Raw genomic sequence first — 23436 nt, 5'->3', positions numbered from 1 at the left:
AAACTAAAATTTACAGGAAAAATGGACTTGAAATGTATATAGTATTAAGCAAGATCACACAATCTCAGAAGAAAAAGCCTTCATTTTCTCTCTCATATGTGCAATGGAGCTAGTGCGTGCATATGTTTAAACAAATGTACGTGTGGGTAATAGAATAAAGTCTAAATATAAAAGGATGAGGAAAGACTAAGAGCAGGCAATGAACATGAGTTATAAAAGAAGATAAATATAAAGCAATTGGTTTTCTATATCTAATTTTGTCATTTTTTTTTGTTCTCTGTGGCTAAGTGCATGAAATTTACTTGATAATCAAAGTGAAAAGTTAATGTGAAGTTCCACATTAAAAATAAAAAAACAATGTACACTCCATTAATTAGGAGAAAACAACAACCAACCAAAAAGAAAAAAGAAAAAAAAGAAATCACACCAGATTAGCAGAAATTTAAAAAACTACATAAAGAATTGCCACTAAGAATCTGTCATGTATGTAACCCTTCTGTATTAATCTGAGATATAATTCAGAATGAAACGCTGAGAAATAATCTACTACAACCTGATAAGTTTAACATATTCAAACCTTAGTGTACACTCTCAAAAAAACGGCCATACATATACCAGCACTATTCAAGTTTAAAAACCTTATCCCAAATATCCACCAAATGAGATAATTTGAGCATTTTCACAGAAGAGCTCTCCACAGTATTATGCAACTGCACATATAATTTGGCTAATTACTGAAATCATCAGTGAATCAAAACAGAAGTCACAGCCACAGTCAGGTGTAATGGCTCACATTGGTAATCTCAGCACCTTGGGGCTGATGCAGAAGGATTGCCACAGGTTGGAAGCCAACCTGGGCTACACAGTGAGTTCCAAGTCAGCCTAGAACAGTGTGAGACCCTGCCCCCCCAAAAAAGACAAATTGTACAGTTACACTATTTTCATAAAATGTATTTACATTTGTGCACTTATGTAACTGTGTATACACATAATCATGCACACCTCCAGTTCCTGAGTATCTGGGAGAATTACTTTTGCATCCTTAGAATAGTAAAATAAGAGAATGCTCATGACCTGTGTGACATGACACAATTGATTACGAACTGTACACATATTAAATCTCTAAAGTACTGGAAATACATAACACAATATAAATAAAAATACACAATACAACAGAAACAGTAGAGAATGCTTTTTATTTATTTATTTTTTTACAGTAAGAAAGTCTTCACATAATTTGAGGCAATACTTTCAATTCACGGTTACCTGGAGGCAGAACATAAGCCAATGAACATGGAAGACCAAATGTTAACCTTTTTCATTTACATGACAAAATCATATTGGAAGGGTAAGAAAAAAATCTTCAGGGCATACCTGTGTTAAGATACAGCAGAGGTAAAAGCATACAGGCATACACATATATGGTAACATTCACATTTTTGAAGTAGTTGATAAGTGGCTAAGAATACTCCCACAAATTAATTAAATGTTCCAAGGAGAAAACAATAAATAAGAAGGCATTTTAATCACCCTAATAAGTCACTTCTGTGAAATAATCAAATGGTAAGAAATCAAATGATAAGAAAAAAAAGAACCACAAGAAACTACAATCAATCCTGTTGATTAAATTATCACACAAGGCCAGGAACTGGGATCGGCAGGTAAAAATGGCTAATAGTGCAAGTCTGATGACAATAGTTTAGATCCCCAAAACCCAGTGGAGCCACTAATCTCTAATCCCAGGACTGCTACAGGAAGATGGAAGGTTAAGACAGGAATGGTCCTGAAACTTCCAGGCCAGTTAAACTGATGTACAACAAAAACAAGAGACACTGCTTCAATAAAGTGGAAGGTAAAATATTCCACTGACCTCCACATAAACAACATGATACATGAACCCTCCCAAATTAATATCTTAAAAGCTATCACAAAATTATTTCATAAGTAAAAGATACAATTTAACACTATATATATCTGCTCGGATTCTGGTCATTTCTCTTACTCACCAAGAAAAGACTTGCTTAAAAATTCATTTTTACTATTTTATGTGTATGCCTTTACATGTATTTATGGCAAATATGTATACAGGTACCAATTGATTATAGAAAAAGTTGAATTCTGTCTAAATTTCTCAAACAGGGGAGGAACCTGAATGCAGGAGCTGATGGAGGGCCATGGAGAGGTGCTGCTTACTGGCTTGCTCCTCAACCTGCTTCCTTTCATAGAACCCAGGACAACCAGCTCAGGGAGGGAACCACCCATAATGGTCTGGGTCCTTCCCCATCAATCAAATGTTCTTAAGGTGGATCTTATAGAGGCATTTTCTCAATTGAAGTTCCCTCCTTTAGAATAACTATAGTCATCCTAAAGATAATACTAGCAAGGACACATCCCCTAGAGCTGGAGTTACAGCCTGACATGAGTCCTGGGAACCAAACTTGGGTCCTCGGCAAAAGCAGCAAGTGTTCTTAATTTCATCAATCCACACCCAAGATTTGTTTTCTAAAGAAAATATATAAACAACATTTTAAAACAGGAATATGCAAAGGAAAAACACGGACCATACTCTTTCTGCCAAAGGGAAAAAAGTTCAAAACAGTAGACTAAAAATCTGTTTCATTGTTTAAACATCATCCTAATACTCATTTAAATGCCCATGAAATTCACTGTAATATGAATTCTACAATACATTACATGTTTAGCCAAACACAGAAAGATATTTTTAATGAAAAGCATAGTGAAAAAGAAAAATGCAATCAAGTTCAACCGGTTTAACCAGATAAAATTTTGAAATTTTAAATAAATGAATCAAAAAGGAAATCTAAACTTCAAACAGACTTAAAAACTTGGAGGAAGTAGAGAAATCATAAGCTGAAAATCTGTTTAATCTTCCTCATGGTAAAACAAATCCAAATTAATTCTGTATTTGGATACTTTCTCATCCACCAGACTAGCAACACTTCCAATTTTTTCTTTTCCTGAGACAGGGTCTCTAACTGGGACCTAGGGACTTACAAGGACTAGCCAGAAAGCTCTTGGGATCCTCTTGTCTACCCCACCCACCCATTTGAAGCTACAAGCATACACTGTAAGACTTGTTATGAGACACTGGCATTTTTAAAATGGTGTAGCTACAATGTAGAATAACAACAAACAACCCCTTATTAGAATGTTTCCTTATTAGAGCCATGCAGTGTCCTCCAAGAGGTATGCATCATTTAGTAAAATGTCCAGATATAAACCATTATATATACTGTGCTACTTTCTACATATTGTGGGAAAGAAAATGAAAGAACTTTATACTTGAATATAATGGATGAGTTGAATAAAGAATCAATTAATGAAAATATATAAAGAATACAAAGTGGTAGGCTAACTAAGCTTCTTTGCAGCTTGCTGAAGAGGTTGTTTTTGGAGCTGCAGAAGCCAGAGATAATATAGTTAAAAATAATTTTAAAAAAATGAAACAAATCTACCAAATTTGGTGATAAAATGAAGAGTAATTTCAATAAACTTTAAAATGCAATGATTATACTATGCCTTTTTTGTGGAATATACCCTAGAGACAAAACATGACTACAAAGAAAGTAAGTTACGTTAAATTTTAGTACAGTATTAATACTGCTTTAAAAAAAAAACTAGTGTTTTTTTAAAGCTACTGTTTTTCAAAGTGCTGTGTGTAGTTAGTAGTGTAGTTAGTGAGTAGTAGTAGGTTAATATTAGCAAACAACATTTTTCAGGGACAGGAGATGCAAACATAAAATCAAGAGGCTGGAAAAATAGCCCAGTGTTTAAGAGAACTTATTCTTTGCACAGGTCTGGGGTTGGATTCCCAACACCCACATATCAGTTCACAACTCTCCTTAATTCCAGTTCCAGGATGCATGCACATGATACAGACATACATGTGAGCAAAGCACTGATACACATAAATAAATTTGAAAAAAATAAGCAAAACCAGTATAACTTTAAATACAAATGAGAAATCACTAATAAATGAGCTCACAATATATTGTTGTCAAAAAATCCTAACTGTTCACTGAAAGGGTCCTGAAGCAGTAACAATCAGAACAAGAATCCCTTGGCACCCTATTATTGTAGTTTCTAAAGAACATTTTCCACATCTTGGGCACAGAGACTTTTAAAAAGCATGGCTGATTAATTTTAAAACAAAGATACTTCAACCACATTATCAAAGTTACTGCTTGCTATTTGAAGCTACACCTGCCCAAGATGTAATAGCATTTTTAAAACAGTCACCGTAATGGACTAGAAGGTAAACGTTAAAATTACTCATTTCATAATGGTAATAACAATTAAAAAGAAGGAACTCCAACTAACTACACTGGAGTTTTGATCATCAAAAAAACTGGAATGGGGAGGGGCTTATGAGACCCAATCCCTACCTCGTTAACGGTTGCTGGGACAGGAGTATCTGATTTTTTTAGTGGTATAGGCATTGATAAAGTACCCATATTCCAGTAAATAACCTCCCACCCAGGCTCATTCAAGATACACAAGGTAAATCAGTGGGATACACACACACACACACACACACACACACACACACACACACACACACACACACACACACACACGGACTGGGACTTCATGGGAAGGAGGGTTACAGCAGAAGAGAGAAAGAGAGAAGGGGGAATGAGAGAGGAAAATGGGAATGAGAACAACTACAATGCATAAATTCATGTTTGAAATTAAGAGTAAGATCTATTCCTGCTTCCATTTTTAAAATGGTGTGGCTACAATGTAGACTAATAATAATTCCTGGGCAAAGTTATTGAAGGAGGAATTTCAATATGTGAAGGGGAAAATTATTTTCACAATACCAATAAAACTACACAATCACTCATTACTAAAAGTGAATAAATGATAGGAGCATTTTGTAACAGGTATGTAACACCTCACCCTACTAAATGTTAATATTCTATTCTTCTTGATAATATGACAGAAATTACATGTGATAGGGAATATCCTTCTATGTACTGCAAATATGTGTTGCTTTTACTGGTTGCTGAATAAAGCTGATTTGGCCAATGGCTAGGCAGAATAGAACCAGGTAGAAAATCCAAACAGAGTTACTGAAAGGAGGAGGAGCTGGGGAAATGCCATGTAGTCACCAAGAAAGCAAGATGTGAGGTAACAAGCCACAAACCTCATGGTAAAACACAGAATAGAAATGGGTTAATTTAATTCTGAGAGCTAGTCAGTAATATGCCTGAGCCATTGGCCAAATAATTATAATTAATATTAAGCCTCAGAATGAGTATGTAGTAAGGGTCTGTGAGGACCAGTGGGTGGGAAAGAAACTGGTCCAGTGGAACAAGTTGAAATAGAGAAAAACCTCCATTTACATACATGGATCATATCTACAAGATATTCTTGCTAAAAATCAAACCCATATTTGATCAAGTTTTATCTAATTTATAAGTTCACAATTAATACAGAAAATCCAAGGAACAGATAAAACAAGGTATAATCAGCAGAATACTGAAGAGTAGAAATTGTACAGATGACCCAGATTCTCTAGCAATGAAATTACAAGGGGCAGGGTATAGGAAATGAGATTTATTGATAAAAAGAGATCCAACAGGCATTAATAAACATGTTGGCTTTCCTTTGTTCTTAATACAAAAGAAAACTATCCATGATATTAAAAGTTACTATAAATTTTATTGTATAAAAAGAATGGTGATAGGTCAATAGGTCATCCTTAACTTTGGATGTATTTTTTTAAGACAAATAGAAAAGAATTCCAAATCAATTTAAAGTAGACAAAATATGGGTCTATTTGTGTGGCAAACTTTTAACAGCATTCTTAATTTGGTTATAGGTAGAATGCACTAGAGAATAAAGTTACTATTTTTCACTTTAAAAGCAATGAAGCATCACAAAAAGTTACCACAGGAGTTCTGAGCAAGCAGTTCTTCCTGAATATGATAATATCGGAAACTATGGGAATCTTGAACCAATAGCTAAAATGAGACTCACCACACTCAACTCTCCTCCAGAGACTGTGACAACTTCCATATACCTATGCTCTTTCCTAATATAAATGTTTCAGTGTTTTCCTTTTAAAACATGGACTCTCAAAAATCAACCAGCAGTAAAACTATTCGGATATACAAAAGGTTGTAATACTTAGTACTGGTCAGAAGTTAAATCTGTGCTATAATTTGTAACTTTTCATGAATGTTTTCCTATTTCATAGGTTCTATTAAGGGGGAGGAAGGGCCCAAATATAATAAAAGTCACAGTGAACAAGTTGGTATTACTTCTTAAAACATCTTTTTACCCAGAAGTTCTCCATCCTTTTAAAATCATTACATCTCATTTGCTACAGAGAACTCATACACATTTACAGAATTTACAGAACTACACAAAGCCTGCATTTATTTGCTATATTCTGTTCTCTGCACTTTCAGTAAACTGGTTGGTAGTTGTACACAGAGATGAAGAATTTTCGGAGGGGCGGGAGGAGATAGCAGCACTTTTTTCTATTAAAATAAGGTACATTTAGTGAATGTGTGTATACTTATCAGCATCAGTGTGTTCTGCTCTGTGCTTTCTGTCTCTCAACCTATCCACTACAAAGCCCAGCTCACTGTTTCCAGAGAGCCTACTCTGAGCCTGTCAGTAAGTCACTTACTTAAATAAAACCTTAAGCATTTTCCCAGATTTCATCCTTCTAGAGACTGGATCTTTTAGATCTCCAACGAATAGGAATATAGTGAGAAAAAACCAGTATTTGCCTTTTTAATGCTAAATTGTTCATGGATTATAAACATTATACTAAAACTCGAAACTTCCAGAGTCATTAAGTATTAATCAAGTTATCCACTGCTTAATATGTACACTTAATGGGAGAACAATCAACAAACTGCTTTAAAAGCCTATGTACTGAGTTGTCATTCAATAGAGATTATGTTATAAACTGAAACTTTTAGAAAAAGAATCTAGGACAAGTTATATGCTACAGCATTACATTAAAAGATTTTATTCATCAAAATCTTTTTAAAAGAGCAAACACAACTTTGCGAAACACATACCATATTAAAAATAAATTATATTCAACTATTACCAAAAAGAGATATGCTTACCATTATTTAATTACCCATTAAATCAAGCCAAAGACAGTCATAGTACAACTTAAACTGTGAGTTAGGAATTTATAATGTGTCACTTTTTTTTTTCCAGATAGGGTTTTTCTGTGACAGTCCTAGCTGTCCTGGAATGCTCTGTAGACCAGGCTAGCCTCAGACTTTCAGAGATCCACCTGCCTCTGCCTCCCAAGTGCTGGGATTAAAGGCATGAGCCAACACTGCTGGCTATGTGTTACTTTTAGAACAGAATCAAATTTGGGGGTGGGGAGAATGTTACTTTTAACAACACTTTATAGCACTCCAGTTGTAACCACATACTGATTATTAGTTAACTCACCAAAACAACAAACAAACAAACTGCTATAAATCTGGCCAAACAAGTCTGCATCTACAGTTGCTGTATTAAGTAGCTATAAATAAATGAAAAACTTAAGACAATATACTCAATGAAGAGCAACAAGGAAAAATTAAGAGGACACCATAAAAGCACCACTAAGAGACTAAGAGGAATAGATATATAGAAGCAAAACCTTGTATTAGAAAAAGGTTCACAAGTCGTTAAGTTCCGTCCATTTAACACAAACCAGAGATACACAGGAAGAAGGAACTTGTGGAACTGCCTCCATCAGACTGACCTATGAGCAAATCTATGAGGCTTTTTCTTTGATGATTGACAAGAAAGGGCTCGGCCCACTATGGGTAGTGCCACATGTAGGAAGGTGGTCCCAGTACGTATCAGAAGGATGGCATGGAAAACCAGACAGTAAGCAGTACCCCTGCATGCTCTCTGCTTCAGTTCCTGCCCTGGCTTCCTCAGTAGCACACTAACTTGTAACCCTAATAAACCCTTTCTTCCCCAAGATGCATTTTCAGTCATGGTGTTTATTGAAGCAATGGAGAAGCAAATGAAACCAAGTGGTAGAAAACCCACACACCTACAATCCCAGCACTAGATGAGCAAAAGGGGTGGGGGAGGGGTGGGGCACAACTGTGAGTTTGAGGCCAACCTGGTATACATAGTGAGCTCTGAGGTAGTCAGGGCTACACAGTGAGAACCTGTTTCAAAATAAAAATGAAGGAAAAGCAGAAGTTAACACGAGACAAAAGCAGAAGGGGGGGCACAACAAAAACTTGACAGAAAACTTCATGAAGTTGACCAGTGAGAACATTAATGAAATCAATTCACAATCAAAACAAGGTAAAAACAAAACATGAATAATCAATATTAGAAAGCAGAGAGCTCACATGATTACAGGTTCTAAAGCAGTGGTTCTCAACCTTGCTAAAGTTTCCATACTTTAATACAGTTTCTCATGTGTGGTGACCCCCAGCCATAAAATTATCTCGTTGCTACTTCATGACTGTAATTTTGCTATTGTTATGAATCGTAATATAAATATCTGTCTTCCAATGGTCTTGAGTGACCTCTGTGAAAACCCCCAAAGCAGTCATAACTCACAGGCTGAGAACCACTGTTCTAAACTATCGAAAGTACAAAAGGGGACTGCAGTGCAATGGCACACAACTTAACCCAGCCTCATAAGGGTGGCACATCTGAGAACCTGGTCTACATAGTTTAGGCCAACCAAAATAGCAGTGAGACCCCACCTCAAAAAGAAAGAAAACAATATTAAGTGTATCAGATAAAGTACCACGAACACCACCATCTGAATAAATTCACTAATTATACAGAAAGTCACCCAAGAAGAAATAGGTAACCTGAATAGTCTATTAAACAAATTCAGTATGTAACTTAAAACTTCCCCACAGAGAAAACAAAACCAAGACCTACTTCACTTTGCAATGACATTCCTTCCAATTTGTTCTGTAAAACTTTGGGGTTTTTTGTTTGTTTGTTTATTTTCTTTTTCTTTTTTTTTTTTTTTGGTTTTTCAAGACAGTGTTTCTCTGTGTAGCTTGGTAGACCACAGAGATCCGCCTGCCTCTACCTCCTGAGTGCTGGGATTAAAGGGATGTGTTCCACCACCACCCAGCTTTGTTTTGTACAATTTACAACTCATAATTAAGGAAGAAATAAAATTCACCCTAATGGGAAGAACACAATAAAACTAACAACTCTTACCACTTCTTTTCAAATTAATACTTACTACCAGTCATAGGGAAGAAAAGAAAATGGCACCCAAACAGCCAAGAAAGAAAACTGTCTATGCACAACTAAACATCAAAGGTAAAAGTGAAAATTCTGTTACACTCTAAGACAAACTCATCAGACTTACAAATTGAAAGAAATTATTAAAATTTTTTCCATTGGTACTTCATATCTGTAATTTTGCTGTTATGAATCATAATGTAAACACCTGTGAATACTTAGAGATGAATCCACCCCCTCCAAAATATAATAATGCATAAATCTTTACAGTGAAATCTTAAAGAACAATGCCAAAAATCTTTAAAGGTTATGTGAATGAAGAGATAACACTGTAATGATAGAATAATTCAGTATTAAATTAATTTTCCTCAAATTGCTTCACATTCAAGCCAAATACAGTAAGATTCCAGCATCCTTTCTATGACTCTAAAGAGCCAAAACAACTTTGAACAAAGTTGGTGAACTAAGGCAACTTGATTTCAAGATACAGTAACTAAAGATTACAGTATGTTTCTGGCAACTAGACAGATAAAAATGGGTCAACAGGAAAGAGTATAGAAATAAAACGTCATTCAGGCAACTTTTTAAAGGCAACTTGTTTTTGACAAAGCTACAAGGTTTATTAATGAAGACAACATTATTTTCAGCAAATGTTGCCAGAAAAACTGATGCCCACATTTAAATCAAAATTTTCAATCCATGCTTTGTACCCTTTTTAAAAATCGTTAACTTCTGATTTGTGGGACTATGACTTTTTTCTCCCCTCTCCCTGCTTCTCTTGTTGTAGTCTACATGTCCTTCACCATCTTTCCCATGTCCTTCTAGAGTTTTGTTGGTCTTTAATCTAACAAAATGGAAAGGCAGTGGAAAAAAATTTCACCCCAAATGTAGAAAAGACCTAAATATTAAACTAAAATGAAAACTCTTAGAAAACAAAGGAGTCATTTTAGGTTAGAAAAGGCTTAGATAGGACAAACCACATCATCCATAAATGAAAAAGTTGGTGAACTAAAATAGAATTCACCAGTATAGCTGTTATTCCTCAAAGGTAATGTGTAAAGAATGCAAAGTGATGGGGAAAAAAATGTGCAGGCTATTAATAAAGGAATGAAGCCTGTCAAAATCCAAAGGTAAAACTTGTACAAAAGACTTCAACAGATACTTAATAAACAAGCCAGGTGTGATGGCTATTCTTAGCTGTTAACAACACCTGATATTAATGAAAACCCAAGGGTATCCCTGTTAAGGGATTTTTCTTGGTTAGCTCATTGGAGGTGGGAAGCCCCATCATAAATCCCTATCTTGAATCTATCTGGGCCACACTTTCTGGTGCCAGCCTTATGAAGGACATGGAGGAAGGAAGCTTTTGCTTTTTGTCTGCTTGCCCTCTTTCTCAATGGCAACTTCACAGATCCTGCTGAGGCATTCCTTCACTGGTATCAGAGCCTACTCCATCAGGATTCATACATACACACAAGACCAGCTGAGACACCCAGCCTAGTGAACTGAACCACCATTGGTTTCTTGGACTTGCCACTGGGAGACTGCCACTGGTTAGACTAGTTGAAACACAGCTGTGGTAGTTGGAATGAAAATACCCCCCCACACACATAGGCTCATAATGAGTGACATTATTTGAAAGGATTAAGTGGTGAGGCCTTGTTGGAGGAAGTGTGTCTCTAGGGGCAGGCTTTGAGGTTTCAAATACTCAAGCCAGGCCCAGTCTGTGTCTCTTCCTGCTGCCCAACAATCCAAATGTCGCACTATTAGCTCCTTCACCAGCATCATGACTGCCTGCAAACCACCCTGTCCCACCATGAGGATAATGAGCTAAATCTCTGAACCTGTAAGCCAGCCCCAATTAAATGCTTTCCTTTGTAAGAGTTGCCAATGGCCATGGAGTCTCTTCATGGCAATAGAAACCATAACTAAGACAACAACCTATGAACTACTCCAATAAATTCCATGAGTGTGTACACACACACACACACACACACACACACACACACACACACAAGACAGACACACAGAGAAATTGGTTTACTCTATCAGTTCTATTCCTCCAGACTAGAACCCTGACTATAATACACCAGTCAAGGTGGTGCAAGCCTTTAATCCCAGCACTCAGGAGGCAAAGAAGCAGAGTGAGGCAGATCTCTAGTCTAGTTGGGAGGCCAACCTGGTTTACACAGTGAAACCTTGACTCATAAAACCAAAGAGAGGAGGAGAAAGGAGGAAATCAACAACAGCTGGTAAAAGGCACACTGAAAACTGCTCATAATAGATACCACACAGAAGTACAAATTAAAACCACAATTAAATTATCACTTCACACCCACTAAACACTAAAAAGCACGGAGAAGTCTCCGGAGGAACTGAAATTTTCATACCCTGTGGATGGCAAGATGGTACATCCACTGTGGAAAAGAGACTGCAGTTTCTCAATTAGTTAAGCATATGACAAACATATGATTCAGCCATTCTTAACAATGGGCCCCAAGAGAAATAAAAGCATATGTCTACACAAAAAATGCGCAGTAATGTTCAGAGAAACCTTATAATATCCCCAAATACAAATGCCCACTAAAAGTTTTTAATTACCAGATAGTGTAATGATACTAAGCAAGTAATGATACTAACCAATACACACGTGTAAATAACTTAAAAGTTTCTATTGAGTGTTAAGAGGCTAGAGGACCTCCCTCTGATTCCATTCATTTAAAATTCTAAAATTGCAGCAGATCACTGGCTTCTGGAGGAAAAGGGGGGGGGCACTACAAAGAGGCAGGATGGCATTTCTCAGAGTAATAGAAGTTTCTACCTTGATTGTGGTGTGGTGGTGGCTTTACAAGTGTGTATATACAAAACATTGCATACTTTAAAATAAACTTTAAAAGGGCCATAATACAACATATCTATACAAGAAAGACGAGTGTACAATATATATTATGCAAGTCAATAATTTTTCAAAACATGAAAAAAATTTAAAAACAATTTATCAATCTACGACTAAGAAACTGAACGGTAGATCAAGGAGACATTCATGCTACATTTTAAACATGCACATATATTACTTTCCTTAAAATTATTTTTTACTTTTAAGAAAGTTTAAATGCTTGTACATAATTCTGACACCAACAAATGTATTTAACCAATGTTCTATAAAATGATATAAAATTAATTTTAACTTTGCAAAGTTTATATCAAACTACTTTTTAAAATGAGCAGTATTTTTATACAGTTTTCTAATAGTTTCTCCTTGAACTACATATAATACTGAAAACTGGTAAAAACAACATATCGTATCCAGGCAGTCTAGTCTAACTGTCCTCCCTTTTTTCCTGACTGTTCATGACGTTTTGCATGTAAACTCACTAATAGGAGACCACATATTTATCAAGTCATCCTTACAAAGTACCTTATATTCTTTATTCTTTAACAAAATTCACAGAAGACATCTATTTGGATAATAACTACATCAACACATTTTGTACTCAAGCTATTCCTGACTGCACTGCAAAACTCTTAACTATCTCAACTTGGAAAATGACTGTCAATAAAACTAAATGTTCTATACAATATGAACTTAAGAAATAGCCTAAATGTTAAAGTACAAACATCTAGTTAATTATCAAGCAGAAACCTCACTAAACCAGGAATACTAACAATTCTATATTTGAGGGGCTTTATATTTGTGCTTATAATTTTGGTTGAAGGGCAGGAGAAATCTACTTATTCAAGACTTGGGCATGCGCAAAAAGACAAGGAATGCCCTACAGGGCAGATGGACTTGCAAACAAAAATCTATAATACACCAATACAAGATCTGTGTCTTCCAGGAAGCAGCAGATGGTAAGTATAGAGTCAAATGTAAAGGTTGAGCAGTTTTCCTACCCAAGAAGTGAGTAAAAACCTACCAGACAAGACAGCTCTTTATAGACTCCAAGTAAAAGTACTTAACAACTTTGTTCTTTGGTGTCAGGGCAACTAATTAATTTCCAATGTGATTCATTCCTAATACACACATTTCACTTTAATCAGAGCCAAACTATCTTTAACAAAGTTAACACCACTTAATGAGTTAAAAAAAAAAAAAAAAAAAAAGCTTATTAGCCAACCCTATAGTCCAACTGTACGGGTGTTTAGAGACTCTGACTTTACAAATTAAAGGAAATATTTTATAACTGGGTTTTGTTGTCAAGGCTAATTGTAAATTTCAACTCTTTATAATGATAGTAGACTCAACATTTTTAGTTTCCACTTTACTTTGAAACACAATCTCCTACCTTCACACCAACAGCAACCTCAGTGACAATTCTGAAAAGGAAAAAAAGAAGTGTCAACCTCTTATTCTTCTAATGACCACTGTTTAACTTTAAAACTTTCAAGATCTTTCATTAATTCTCCAGACACTAGCAATACAGTTAGAGAACAAATACAGAGATGTTCAGTGATACTTTTTAAAGCTATTATCTACCTGGATAATTTTTTTTTTTTTTTTTAGAAACAACTGGAAACATGGGATGTTTCAGTCAGTTTATGGTAATTTTTAAGAACCTTTAGCAACAATATGAAAATCCAGAACATTGTGCCATTCCTACAGTGCTTGTATACTGACGTTAGCAATATAACTCAAGTTCTTTGGTAAACTAGATAGAATCTGGGATTTGGAAAACACGGATCTCTGCTCAAGTTTTGCTATCAACTGTCTGGAGGGAATTCTGAACATGTGTGAATCTACATTTCATGTGGAAAATGATAAACCATTAAGGTAATTTGTGGCATGATTCCTACAGTGTGTTACTTTTTATTATCTCTTAAAAACATTAGGTAACTCTATATAACCAACTTAATAAACTCAAATTTTACCTTAGATTCTTCAAACACAGATACTCCTTTTAATAAATGTTCATGTTACCTGAGGTCTCTTTTAATCCCCCTCCCCCTATATGAGCTGTGAATAGTGTCATATTTTTATCCAGAACTGAGCCCTCTTAACAATGAGTTGAACTGAGTCCTTTGAGATGTGGAATTAACACAGGCGCGACATTGGTCCTCATCTTTCTCACAGCTCTCATCACACTCTGCATCTTATCTTCACACCCAGGCTCTCAAAGATGCATCACGACTCTTGTTCCGTGTTCCTTGGGATTTTTTTTTGTTTGTTTTTTAGTTTTTTGTTCCCCCAGAAACTAACGAAAGTAGCTTAAAAAAAAAAAAATTCTGTGTGGAATACCCATTCTTGTCTTTGCCATGGCTTGGGGGCCTCTACCCATGTGATTGATGCTACCCTCAAACACTTCACGGGGTTTTGTTTTGTGTATGGTTTCATTTCTGGGCCCTTTGGGCCAAGCCTTGAAATTTTTTGTTGTGAAGGCATTTCGATGGCCTCCCGCCCCCGCTCCCAGACTCGGATGAAAACAAAGGAGTGTGACATGTGCCCTCCTCCCTCCCGCCGCCACGCGCCCTCCCTTTCCCCGCGGCTCCCACTCGGCTCTCCCGCCGCGGTGGCTCGGGCGAGGCCGGGGATGGCGGGCCTCGGGCTTCGCTGCCCCACACAGGCCTCCGTGGCGTTCCCCACTCGCGCCCGCGCGCGCCGCCGCGCCACCGCCGCCACGGTTTCCCCCCCGGAGATTCTAGGGGCCTTCCCCAGCCGCGGCTGCGGCGTCGCGCTAGTCGCCGAAGCCGCTGAGGGAAGCCCGGGGAGGGGTGTGTGTGATGGGGCGGGGGTTGGGTAACGGCGGCGCGGCCTGGGAGGGGCCGCCCGAGCCCCGCTCTCCGACCCGACCCCGACCCCAGCCGCGGCCCGGCCACACTCCTCTCCCTCCCCCATCTCCTCACGGGCTCCGGTACCTACCCGTCCATTGCCGAACCGGACAAAGCTTCGCTCCCAAGAACCGAGCCACGCAGCCAGCGAGCCACACAAGCGGCGAGAAAATGGCGGCCAGGGCCCGACGGAAATTGCCGAAGGTGCCGGAGCGCACGGGGCAGCGCGCGGCGGCGGAAAGAGCCGAGCGCTCGGGCGCCCGGCGGCTGGAGACGAGCGGCGGGGCACAGGGACCGGGGGGAGTGGGCGCCTCCGCCGTTGGCTGCCTCCGCCTGCCCGCGCGCCTGCTCCCGCCCTCTGCGACGTGCCTGCTGCAGTGGCTGGCTAGGTGTCCTGGGTTCCCTTCTGTGGGCGGTGTGAGTGGGACAGCCTCCAGCCTGCACCCAGTGTGCCTCAGGCTGGCCCCGACTGCAGATTGATTGCTCCCAGGCAGTTTCCACTTTTCCCTCCAACCCCAAGCTGGGTTACTGCCACCCACACAGGCCAGTCCCAGCCTCAGCCTGGTGGCCCTCCACCCACTTAGCCTTAGGGAAAATACCTAATAGCTGCGTCCTACACTGTATTTACACACTGTCCACCCTAAAAAGTCTTATCCCACTGAACAAGACCCACTGCTTAGTAAAAACAATACTTCTCAACAAGGAGAACTCATCAGATTGGCGTTTATTTCCAAATCTGGATGGAATCAATCCGGCCAACTGGAAGAAAACCTGATCCTCATTTCGGGTAGTAATTACTGTGCATCTGTTAAGAATCAATAAATTAAAAAAATATCTCCCAGTTCCCTAAATAGGAAGAGTCACACGCTGAACGAGGTGTCAGAGTGTTTGTACATTCCAATATTTGGAGGTATGGAAAGATGAGAATGGGAATGAAGACAATTGAGTTAGCATCAGAGAGGGTGAAAATGTTAAAAATGGCCTAGACAAAGTCGCTCTTTTTTCCATAGGACTCAAGATCTTAAGTTTAATAGCATAATACATGTTTTCTGTTTTCCTTTAATGTATTTGGAGCATAGCCTCAACTAAGTTTTGGTTTTGGAAAATGCTCACTGGATGACACTAATGCCAGAACCCTCTTTCGTTCACTCTTCCTACTTTTCAACACTCAACTGCATTCCTGCAGTTGTTCTCAGTGCCCCCTCCAGATCTGCCAGGTCTCCTTCAGGAAAACCCTTGCCCTTACCAGCTGGAATTTTACTTCGCTAAATGGTAGGTTGAGGATAATTTTCTAAATGATAGATCAGAACCTGACCCCATCTGCTCCAAAGGATGAGACCAGCCTGGACAACTTAGTGAGACCCATTTCAAAAGCAAATACAACACATACCCCCCCCACACACACACACACAGTGTTGTTATTAGAACTTTTCAAAGCCACCACATGGTCAAACACTCTTGATTTGTCTCAGGGATTGTCAATTCATTTTAAAAGCCTCCCTTTTGTCTACACTACTAACTTATGATACATAAAGGACCCATTATCATTTCCATTAATAATAGTTTTTCATGTGTTGTGGTTTTTGTTCACGTGGTTTCACTCAACAATTAAATGTGTATGTCCCAAAGGGAAGGAGGAATACAACATTTATTCTCTATATATCTCAAATTGGCTCAATCAATATTGATTAATTGGTTCTTGCTTTATCTTGGGGAAGACAAACTATGTCATAAGAAACAGAATTTCTTCTTTCAAGTGTCAAGTATTCATTAAAATACATTCTTTGTTTTTCTTCCTAATAAACTATAAGAGAGCTAACATACAACAATAATCAATATGCTGATTTATTTAAGTCAGTACTTTCTGGAAAATATTTGAGATAGTCTAAAAGTCAAGATACATCAAGTACTAGATTTTAAAATAAATAAGAGTGTATGTAGCCTGGCTGTGTGTAGCACCTGCCTTTAATTCCAACACCTGGGAGGCAGGGGCAGGTGGATCTCAGTGAGTTTGAGGCCAACCTGGCCTACAAATCAAGTTCCAGGACAGTTAGGTCTGTTACACAGAGGACTATGTCTCAAAGAACCATAGGGGGTAGTGTAGGGAGAAACCGTAAATAAATGTTTGTTTTCATTTAAATGGGGTTGGCTATAAATCGTAATGATCACAGTCAATCTCTTTTTAAAAGAAAAAAAAAGGGAATATGATATAGGAATGAATACTTTGCATTGGTACAGATTTTCATTAATTGATACAACTTTAAGGTCAATTTTGTGATATCTATATCCTCTTGTTTAGGTATTGTGTTTATGCAGATCTTTTAAAATGATATGCATGATTAAATACAGATTATATAGCCATCTATAATAGTCAAAAATTATAATTAGGTTAATTAGGTTTTCTAGATATACAAAGATGTATTTGAGATGGATAGGTATTCTTCAAACCTTTCAAGGACCCACAGAATATATGGCATTTAAATGGTTTAGGGTTTTTCTTGACAGAGTAAATGTCCTGGCACACCAATTACATCAGAAAGGAGGATGGGCATGGAAAAAACTTGTTTGCTTTCAACATGGCAACATTAGCCATTTGGGCAAGAAACTGCTCTTGCCTGGACTGTTTGTTGCTGTATAAACTGGACATACAGAACCCACAAGAAAATGACTGCTAAACTTACAAAACAAGACAGTACTAAAGGGTTCATGTTAAATGGAGAAGTGTGCCAGACACACTGTGGCCTATGAGCTGAAGATGGATGCCCCAACGTTACAGAGGAACTTTGGGTGACTGACTGTCCAGGCAGCGAGATGTCTCTGTCAGTTCTAGAGTTTATATATATATTATCCTTCTGTGGTCTTTGATGGAGTTGAAGACAGATAGTTATGGTTATAGTTTTCTTCAGTTATTATAAAAGATAAGTTAACCTTTTTATTTAGACAGAAAAGAGGAGATGATGGGGGAGGTCCTTCTGTGTATGTGTTTGTCTTATTGGTTGATAAATAAAGCACTGTTGGCCAATAGGAAAACAAGATAGGTGGGACTAGGAGTCAAGGAGGATTCTGGGAAAGGTAGGAAAGCAGAGAGTCACCATGTGAGCCCAGGAAGACAGGACGCTTCCTCTGTCGTCTGATAAGATAAGTCTTATAAAATATATAGAATTTTGATAATTAAGAGTGAGCTAGCAGATGAAAATTCCTAGTCATTGGCCAAGCAGCATTTGTACCTACTGTAAGTCTCTCTGTGTTACTTGGGACATTAATGTGGCGGTGGGCGGAACTTGGGCAGCTTGGCAGAAAGCACCCACGTGCAGCAGGGGTCGGGCAGCTTGGCAGAAAGATTTATTGTTGCAGGGAGGGAAAGGAAAAAGAATTAATGAATAAGTGTAAAATACAAGTTGGGAATGATACTAATGTTTCAAACACAGCAATAGGCTGCCTTGGACATCTGCCTGAGGTTTCCATTTCAGCCATTTGTTCAGTGGTAAACCATAGCTGGGAAACATTAGGTGTAAATTATAGAACTAAACAATTTATAAGTTTTAAATGATGCACCATTCTCAATAAGGCATAGTGAAATCTTCTCCATGCCTCTCTGCCCAGTCAGGACCTGAGTCAGCTCCCTGTCTAGTGCATCAAGGCTATATATGCTATCTTCTGGTTAGTTATGCACTGGACAGGTATCTCTCATCAGTTTAACTGTCATAGTAGCTCAGGATTTGTATAAGCAGGAGTTCCTTATTTTACTCAATAGTGGCCCCCAAAATCCAAGACTAGTCATTCTGGCAATTCATATATGCCAAGAAGTTGTAAAATGCTTCGTTGGAGGTGAAAATGCAGCAAGTTGTTTTTTTGGTTTTTTTTTTTTGTTTTTTTTTTTTTTGAGACAGGGTTTCTCTGTGTAGCTTTGGAGCCTATCCTGGCACTCGCTCTGGAGACCGGGCTGGCCTCCAACTCACAGAGATCTGTCTGCCTCTGCTTCCTGAGTGGCAGCAAGATATTTTAAGACACACACACAAAAATAAATAAATAAATAAAACCACATTCACATGACCTTCATTAGTATGTCCTTACATTTACTCTGTTTTTATTAGTTACTGTTAATCACTGGCTGTGTCTCATGTACTAGTAGTGTGAGGCTAATATCATAAGTGGTATAAAGAAGATGGATATACAGAAAGAAATAACAGATTCAGAGTTTGGTGCCATATGCAATTGTAAGCTCCTGGTGGTGGCATAAGATTGTATGCACTATATGCTGTATATATCACAAAAACATACCCATGAAAGCCTGGCTTCATGTTTAAGATGCCCCATTTACTATGTGATGTTAGCCATGTTTGTTATAACCCAAGGATGAAGTATTCTTTCATGAGAATGAGATTGAAAGTGATGCCATTACCCCTGATAGCCGTGAAGTCCAAATGATGTGACTGGCTGCAGTAAATACTTAAGAAAGGGTGCTACTCTCTCTCTCTGGTTGTTGAGCTTGTTGCCACCGCTCTATTCTCTGGGGAAGGAACAGGCCACAAGTTTGACTTTTGGAATTTTCACAACAGTCCTTTGTCCATATAAGTTCATCTGTATAGAGATTCTTCACAAAGGTTCAAAATGTCACTAAAGAAATTAGATTGGTACAAGGAAAACGTCACAGGTAAATTTGTAAAGCCAGACCCAAATCTAAATCTGTAATGGGTTAACCATGGCCTGGATTATGAATCTCAACAGTAGAGGGTGGCTAAACTTCATAATCTCTGACAAGATTCCATTCATTTTATGGACTCCTAACAGAATAAGGCAATAAAAAGTGAAGTGTCTGGACAGTATTATTTTCATACCCATATCTTCTTTCAGTATAATGATTTGTTCTTTCCCATCTGAATGGTAAATGTTTTGACCTTTTACAGAGATTTTCACTCATGTGAACAATGATAAAATCTAAATTTCAGCATAGGCTAAGCCAAAATGAGGTCTGATCAGTGCAATAAAAATAGGAAATGGGACCATGTTCACAACATGAGGATTTTATTCTTAGCTCCACCATGGTCTGCTTCGAGGACAGAAGAGTATCATTTAACTTTACAAAAGAGAAAGAATAATAAGGCCAATTAGATAAAATTTTATTTTTAAGTAGGTAATATAAATTCAAAGTAGAGAAAAGGAAATTCAAAAGCTATGAAAATGTATGCAAACTCCCTGGAAAAGGAAAACAATTAGAAACAGAAGGCAGACACTAGGTTACTTAACACTGCGAGTGGGGAATGTAAAATAGATGTAAATAGATCCCAAACTACAATGTGGTAAGGATTGTACAATTTTCCAAAAATATTCAAACTCATTGAAGCTTGATGCTCATGACTTTTGGAGCATGTGAACTATGTACCAATATATCTATTACAAGAAAAAAGAGCATATATTTTAGGACCCTGCTCCCCCAAATCAGTTCCATATTCCTTAGCCGTCCATCTTGGCACTTTATCACATACATTTTCAGATATATTTTGATACCTGTATTGATATTGAATGGTTGATTTAGCAGTCAACTTGACACAGTCTAGAGTCACCTAAGAAGAGCCTGGGGGGGTGTGTATATCAGATTGGCTTATGGGTGTGTCTGTGGGAGACTGACTCTATCACATTAATTGAGTGGGAAGATGCAGCCCCCGCTGTGGGTGAAAACATTACCTGGGATTGGGTCCTAAACTGTATAAAGGTAGAGAGAGTGAGTTGAATAGTGAACATATGTGCTTTCATTCCCTCTCTGCTCTTACTGTGATGTAACTAGCTGATTCAAATTCCCATTGCCTTGACTTCCCCCTCAATGGTGAACTGGGCAGTGTTCTGAATGAGAATGGCCTCCCCTGGGCCATATATTTAAATACCTGTTCCCCAACTGGTAGAACTATTGGAAAGGATTAGGAGCTGTGGACTTGTGGGAGAAGGTGAGTCATGGGGAGTTGGGATTTGTGGCCCAGTCTCAGTCTCTTCCCTCTGTTTGTGGATCAGATGTAAACTCTCAGCTACTGCTCCTGCCTACCAGTGCTATGCCTGCCTGCCTGCTTCTGAGTTCCACGTCATGATGGTCATGGGCTGTAAATTGTAAACTGTAGACAAGCCAACAGTGAAATGCTTCCCTTTATGAGTTGGTCATGGTGCCTCCTCACAGCAATAGAGCAGTGGCTAAGGGTGTCACCTGGAAGTGTGAGAGGCAAAAACCCTTCCTCCCTTCAAGTTGCTTCTCTCAGGTGTTTTATCACAGCAACTGGAAAGAAAACCAGGACAAAAATATGTATTCCTTTACTCAAAGGTGATAATCCTTATGTAACTGGCATTATTTTGTAAATTAAAAATGTGTCTTTGAAATCTAAGAAATAAAAATACATTATGGAGTTTAGGAATGTCTTGTTCTTTCTACATGGCTATGTGTTCCACCAAGTATATTATACTTTATTTAACTAGTCGTATCAATGAGACCTTAGATGGTCTTTATATTGATATTTGTGAGTAATTCTGCAATTAATTCCATTGTTTCTAAGTCACTTTTCACACCTGAATACATCTCCTAGGTAACTGCCATAAATAAAAAATGAAAGTTGTGTGTGTGTGTGTGTGTGTGTGTGTGTGTGTGTGTGTGTGTTTTATAAATTGTGAAGATGCTACCAAATTGCCCTACATGTGACTCGAGACCTTGGGGAAGGTTAGCAGTTGCTGTTGTAATTAAGTAATTGTCAAAAGCTAAGGAGAGATAACACAGCAGGTAAAGGTGTTTGCCATCAAGTCTGACAGCCCACATGATCTGGCAGGCCCATACTGAGGAAAGAGAAAACCAACCCCTACAAATTATCAGGTGGCCATGTCATGCATCTATCTGCACACATACATGCATATGTATGTATATACATACATACCACACACACTAGATCAATAAACATGCAGTCTAAAAGTGAACAAAAAAGTCAACAATTGAACAGAAGAACGAGCAAAGCACTTGAACAGGATGTCAAAAGTTTACACTAAAATGAGAACGAACATCCTTTGGATTACTTAACAAAATCCTGGGAAAATTGAATCCTGAGGGAAAAAGGAGTCTCTTCCATACTATCATTGACACATGAAGATAGAATGTAATTGCTTGAGGACTGAAGAGATGGCATGGCAGTTAAAAGCCCAGCCTATACCATTCCTTCGGAGCACCTGGCTCATAACTCTAGCTTCTGGGAAGCTGACACCTCTGGTGTCTGGGGACACCTGCACTCACCTGCACATACCCACACACATACACATCAATTAAAATCTCTTTTAAAAGTAACCTTCTAGATGCCTTAATGGTAAAACAAAACAAAACTAGTAACAGAAAAGCTTCTCCACACGCTTAAGTCTTTTGCTGTGGTGTGTCTGTTAATACTCAGGAGTGAAGGAAATGAAGCTTCCGGAAACCTGACATCCATGTGTGATCCAAGAGGACATCGAATGTGGGTGAGAGACGCCCCAGGCCCTAGCTATAAACCAGCCTCTATGTTCTTGTGGAACCAGAAAAGAAATGCTACCCAAAAGAATCTCCAGGAAAAACATGGAACACACAGGCATTAAATATATAGACCATTACACAGAGGTTTGGCATAGTTGGCATAGGAGAAGAAGCCAAAAAATATATGGAATTTTAAAAGGCTTAACATGCATGCATTTATCTTGTGTTTCCTGTGTCCAAGTATGGGGACATGTGACACAGCATGTGTGTGAAAGTCAGAGGGCAACTTGTGGGAGTAATTTCTCTACTTTCACCATGTGGCTTCTGGGGGATCAACTCAGGTCATCAGGTTTAGTGGCAAGTGCCTCTTGCTGGCTGAGCCACCATCCCCATGCCAGATTTTAAAGAAATAGTAATTCCAGAATAACTGAAAATGTAATGAAATATCATCATAGTATACTAAAAATTGAGATTGTGAAACAACTTTGCAGAGAAGAGTACAGAAGTGTGTGTGTGTGAGCTTGCTTTCTCTTTGTCCTACATCCAAAGTAAAGGGTGTCTTCAGCAACAGGGTTTTATCACCTAGTTATCATAAGCAATCAAGAGCAATGGCAGTAACCTCTGTTACTTTGTGTGATTCTGACTTCTAGAAGAGGAAGACATCAATAGTTTCACCCAGCACTGGACTCGGCAGGCAACAGTATTGACTTGCATGACAAGATGGGCTTCCTGGTGCAATAGTAACATGAATGTTGTGGTGGTAACCAACCACTTTCTGACTGGATATAAGGCCTGTTCTACAAGAGGTTTCCTGCTCAGGTGTAGCACAAATTCTAGTTGGTCTTAACAATAAAAACTTAAAGACAGATTTTGGGGCTGAAGCTGAAGATCAGAGAAGCAAAGCAGCCACCCACTGGAGAGTTCTCACCTCTACCAATGCTCAGACTGAAAGGGCAATCCTGTCCTCAGACTGC

General features: G+C 38.3%; 1 protein-coding gene and 1 long non-coding RNA gene across 5 annotated transcripts in view; one reads left to right on the top strand and one right to left on the bottom strand.

The window, feature by feature from the left end:
- Nucleotides 1–15482, bottom strand: part of Ptbp2 (polypyrimidine tract binding protein 2) — a 69621-nt gene extending 54139 nt beyond the window's left edge. For 2 of the 4 annotated variants that reach the window (XM_027395608.2, XM_027395609.2), the window contains exons 1-2: nt 15086–15480; nt 13515–13545 (exon numbers count right to left, since the gene is read on the bottom strand). In XM_027395608.2, coding sequence (XP_027251409.1) covers nt 13515–13545; nt 15086–15093 — 39 coding nt within the window. In that variant the 5' untranslated portion in view covers nt 15094–15480. Of the gene's footprint in view, nt 1–13514; nt 13546–15085 lie in introns of all 4 variants that reach the window. The other 2 variants (XM_027395607.2, XM_027395610.2) reach the window with 2 other exon arrangements.
- Nucleotides 15483–18175: 2693 nt separating this feature from the next.
- Nucleotides 18176–23375, top strand: LOC118237953. Its single transcript, XR_004771984.1, has 3 exons — nt 18176–18226; nt 22404–22470; nt 23113–23375. It is a non-coding gene; the product is annotated as an uncharacterized LOC118237953 (long non-coding RNA).
- The last annotated feature ends 61 nt before the right edge of the window (nt 23376–23436 follow it).

This window comes from Cricetulus griseus (assembly GCF_003668045.3).
Source record: "Cricetulus griseus strain 17A/GY chromosome 1 unlocalized genomic scaffold, alternate assembly CriGri-PICRH-1.0 chr1_0, whole genome shotgun sequence".
Lineage (NCBI taxonomy): Eukaryota > Metazoa > Chordata > Mammalia > Rodentia > Cricetidae > Cricetulus > Cricetulus griseus.
Note: the sequence above shows the minus strand (reverse complement) of the source record. Positions and strands in the feature narration are given on the sequence as shown.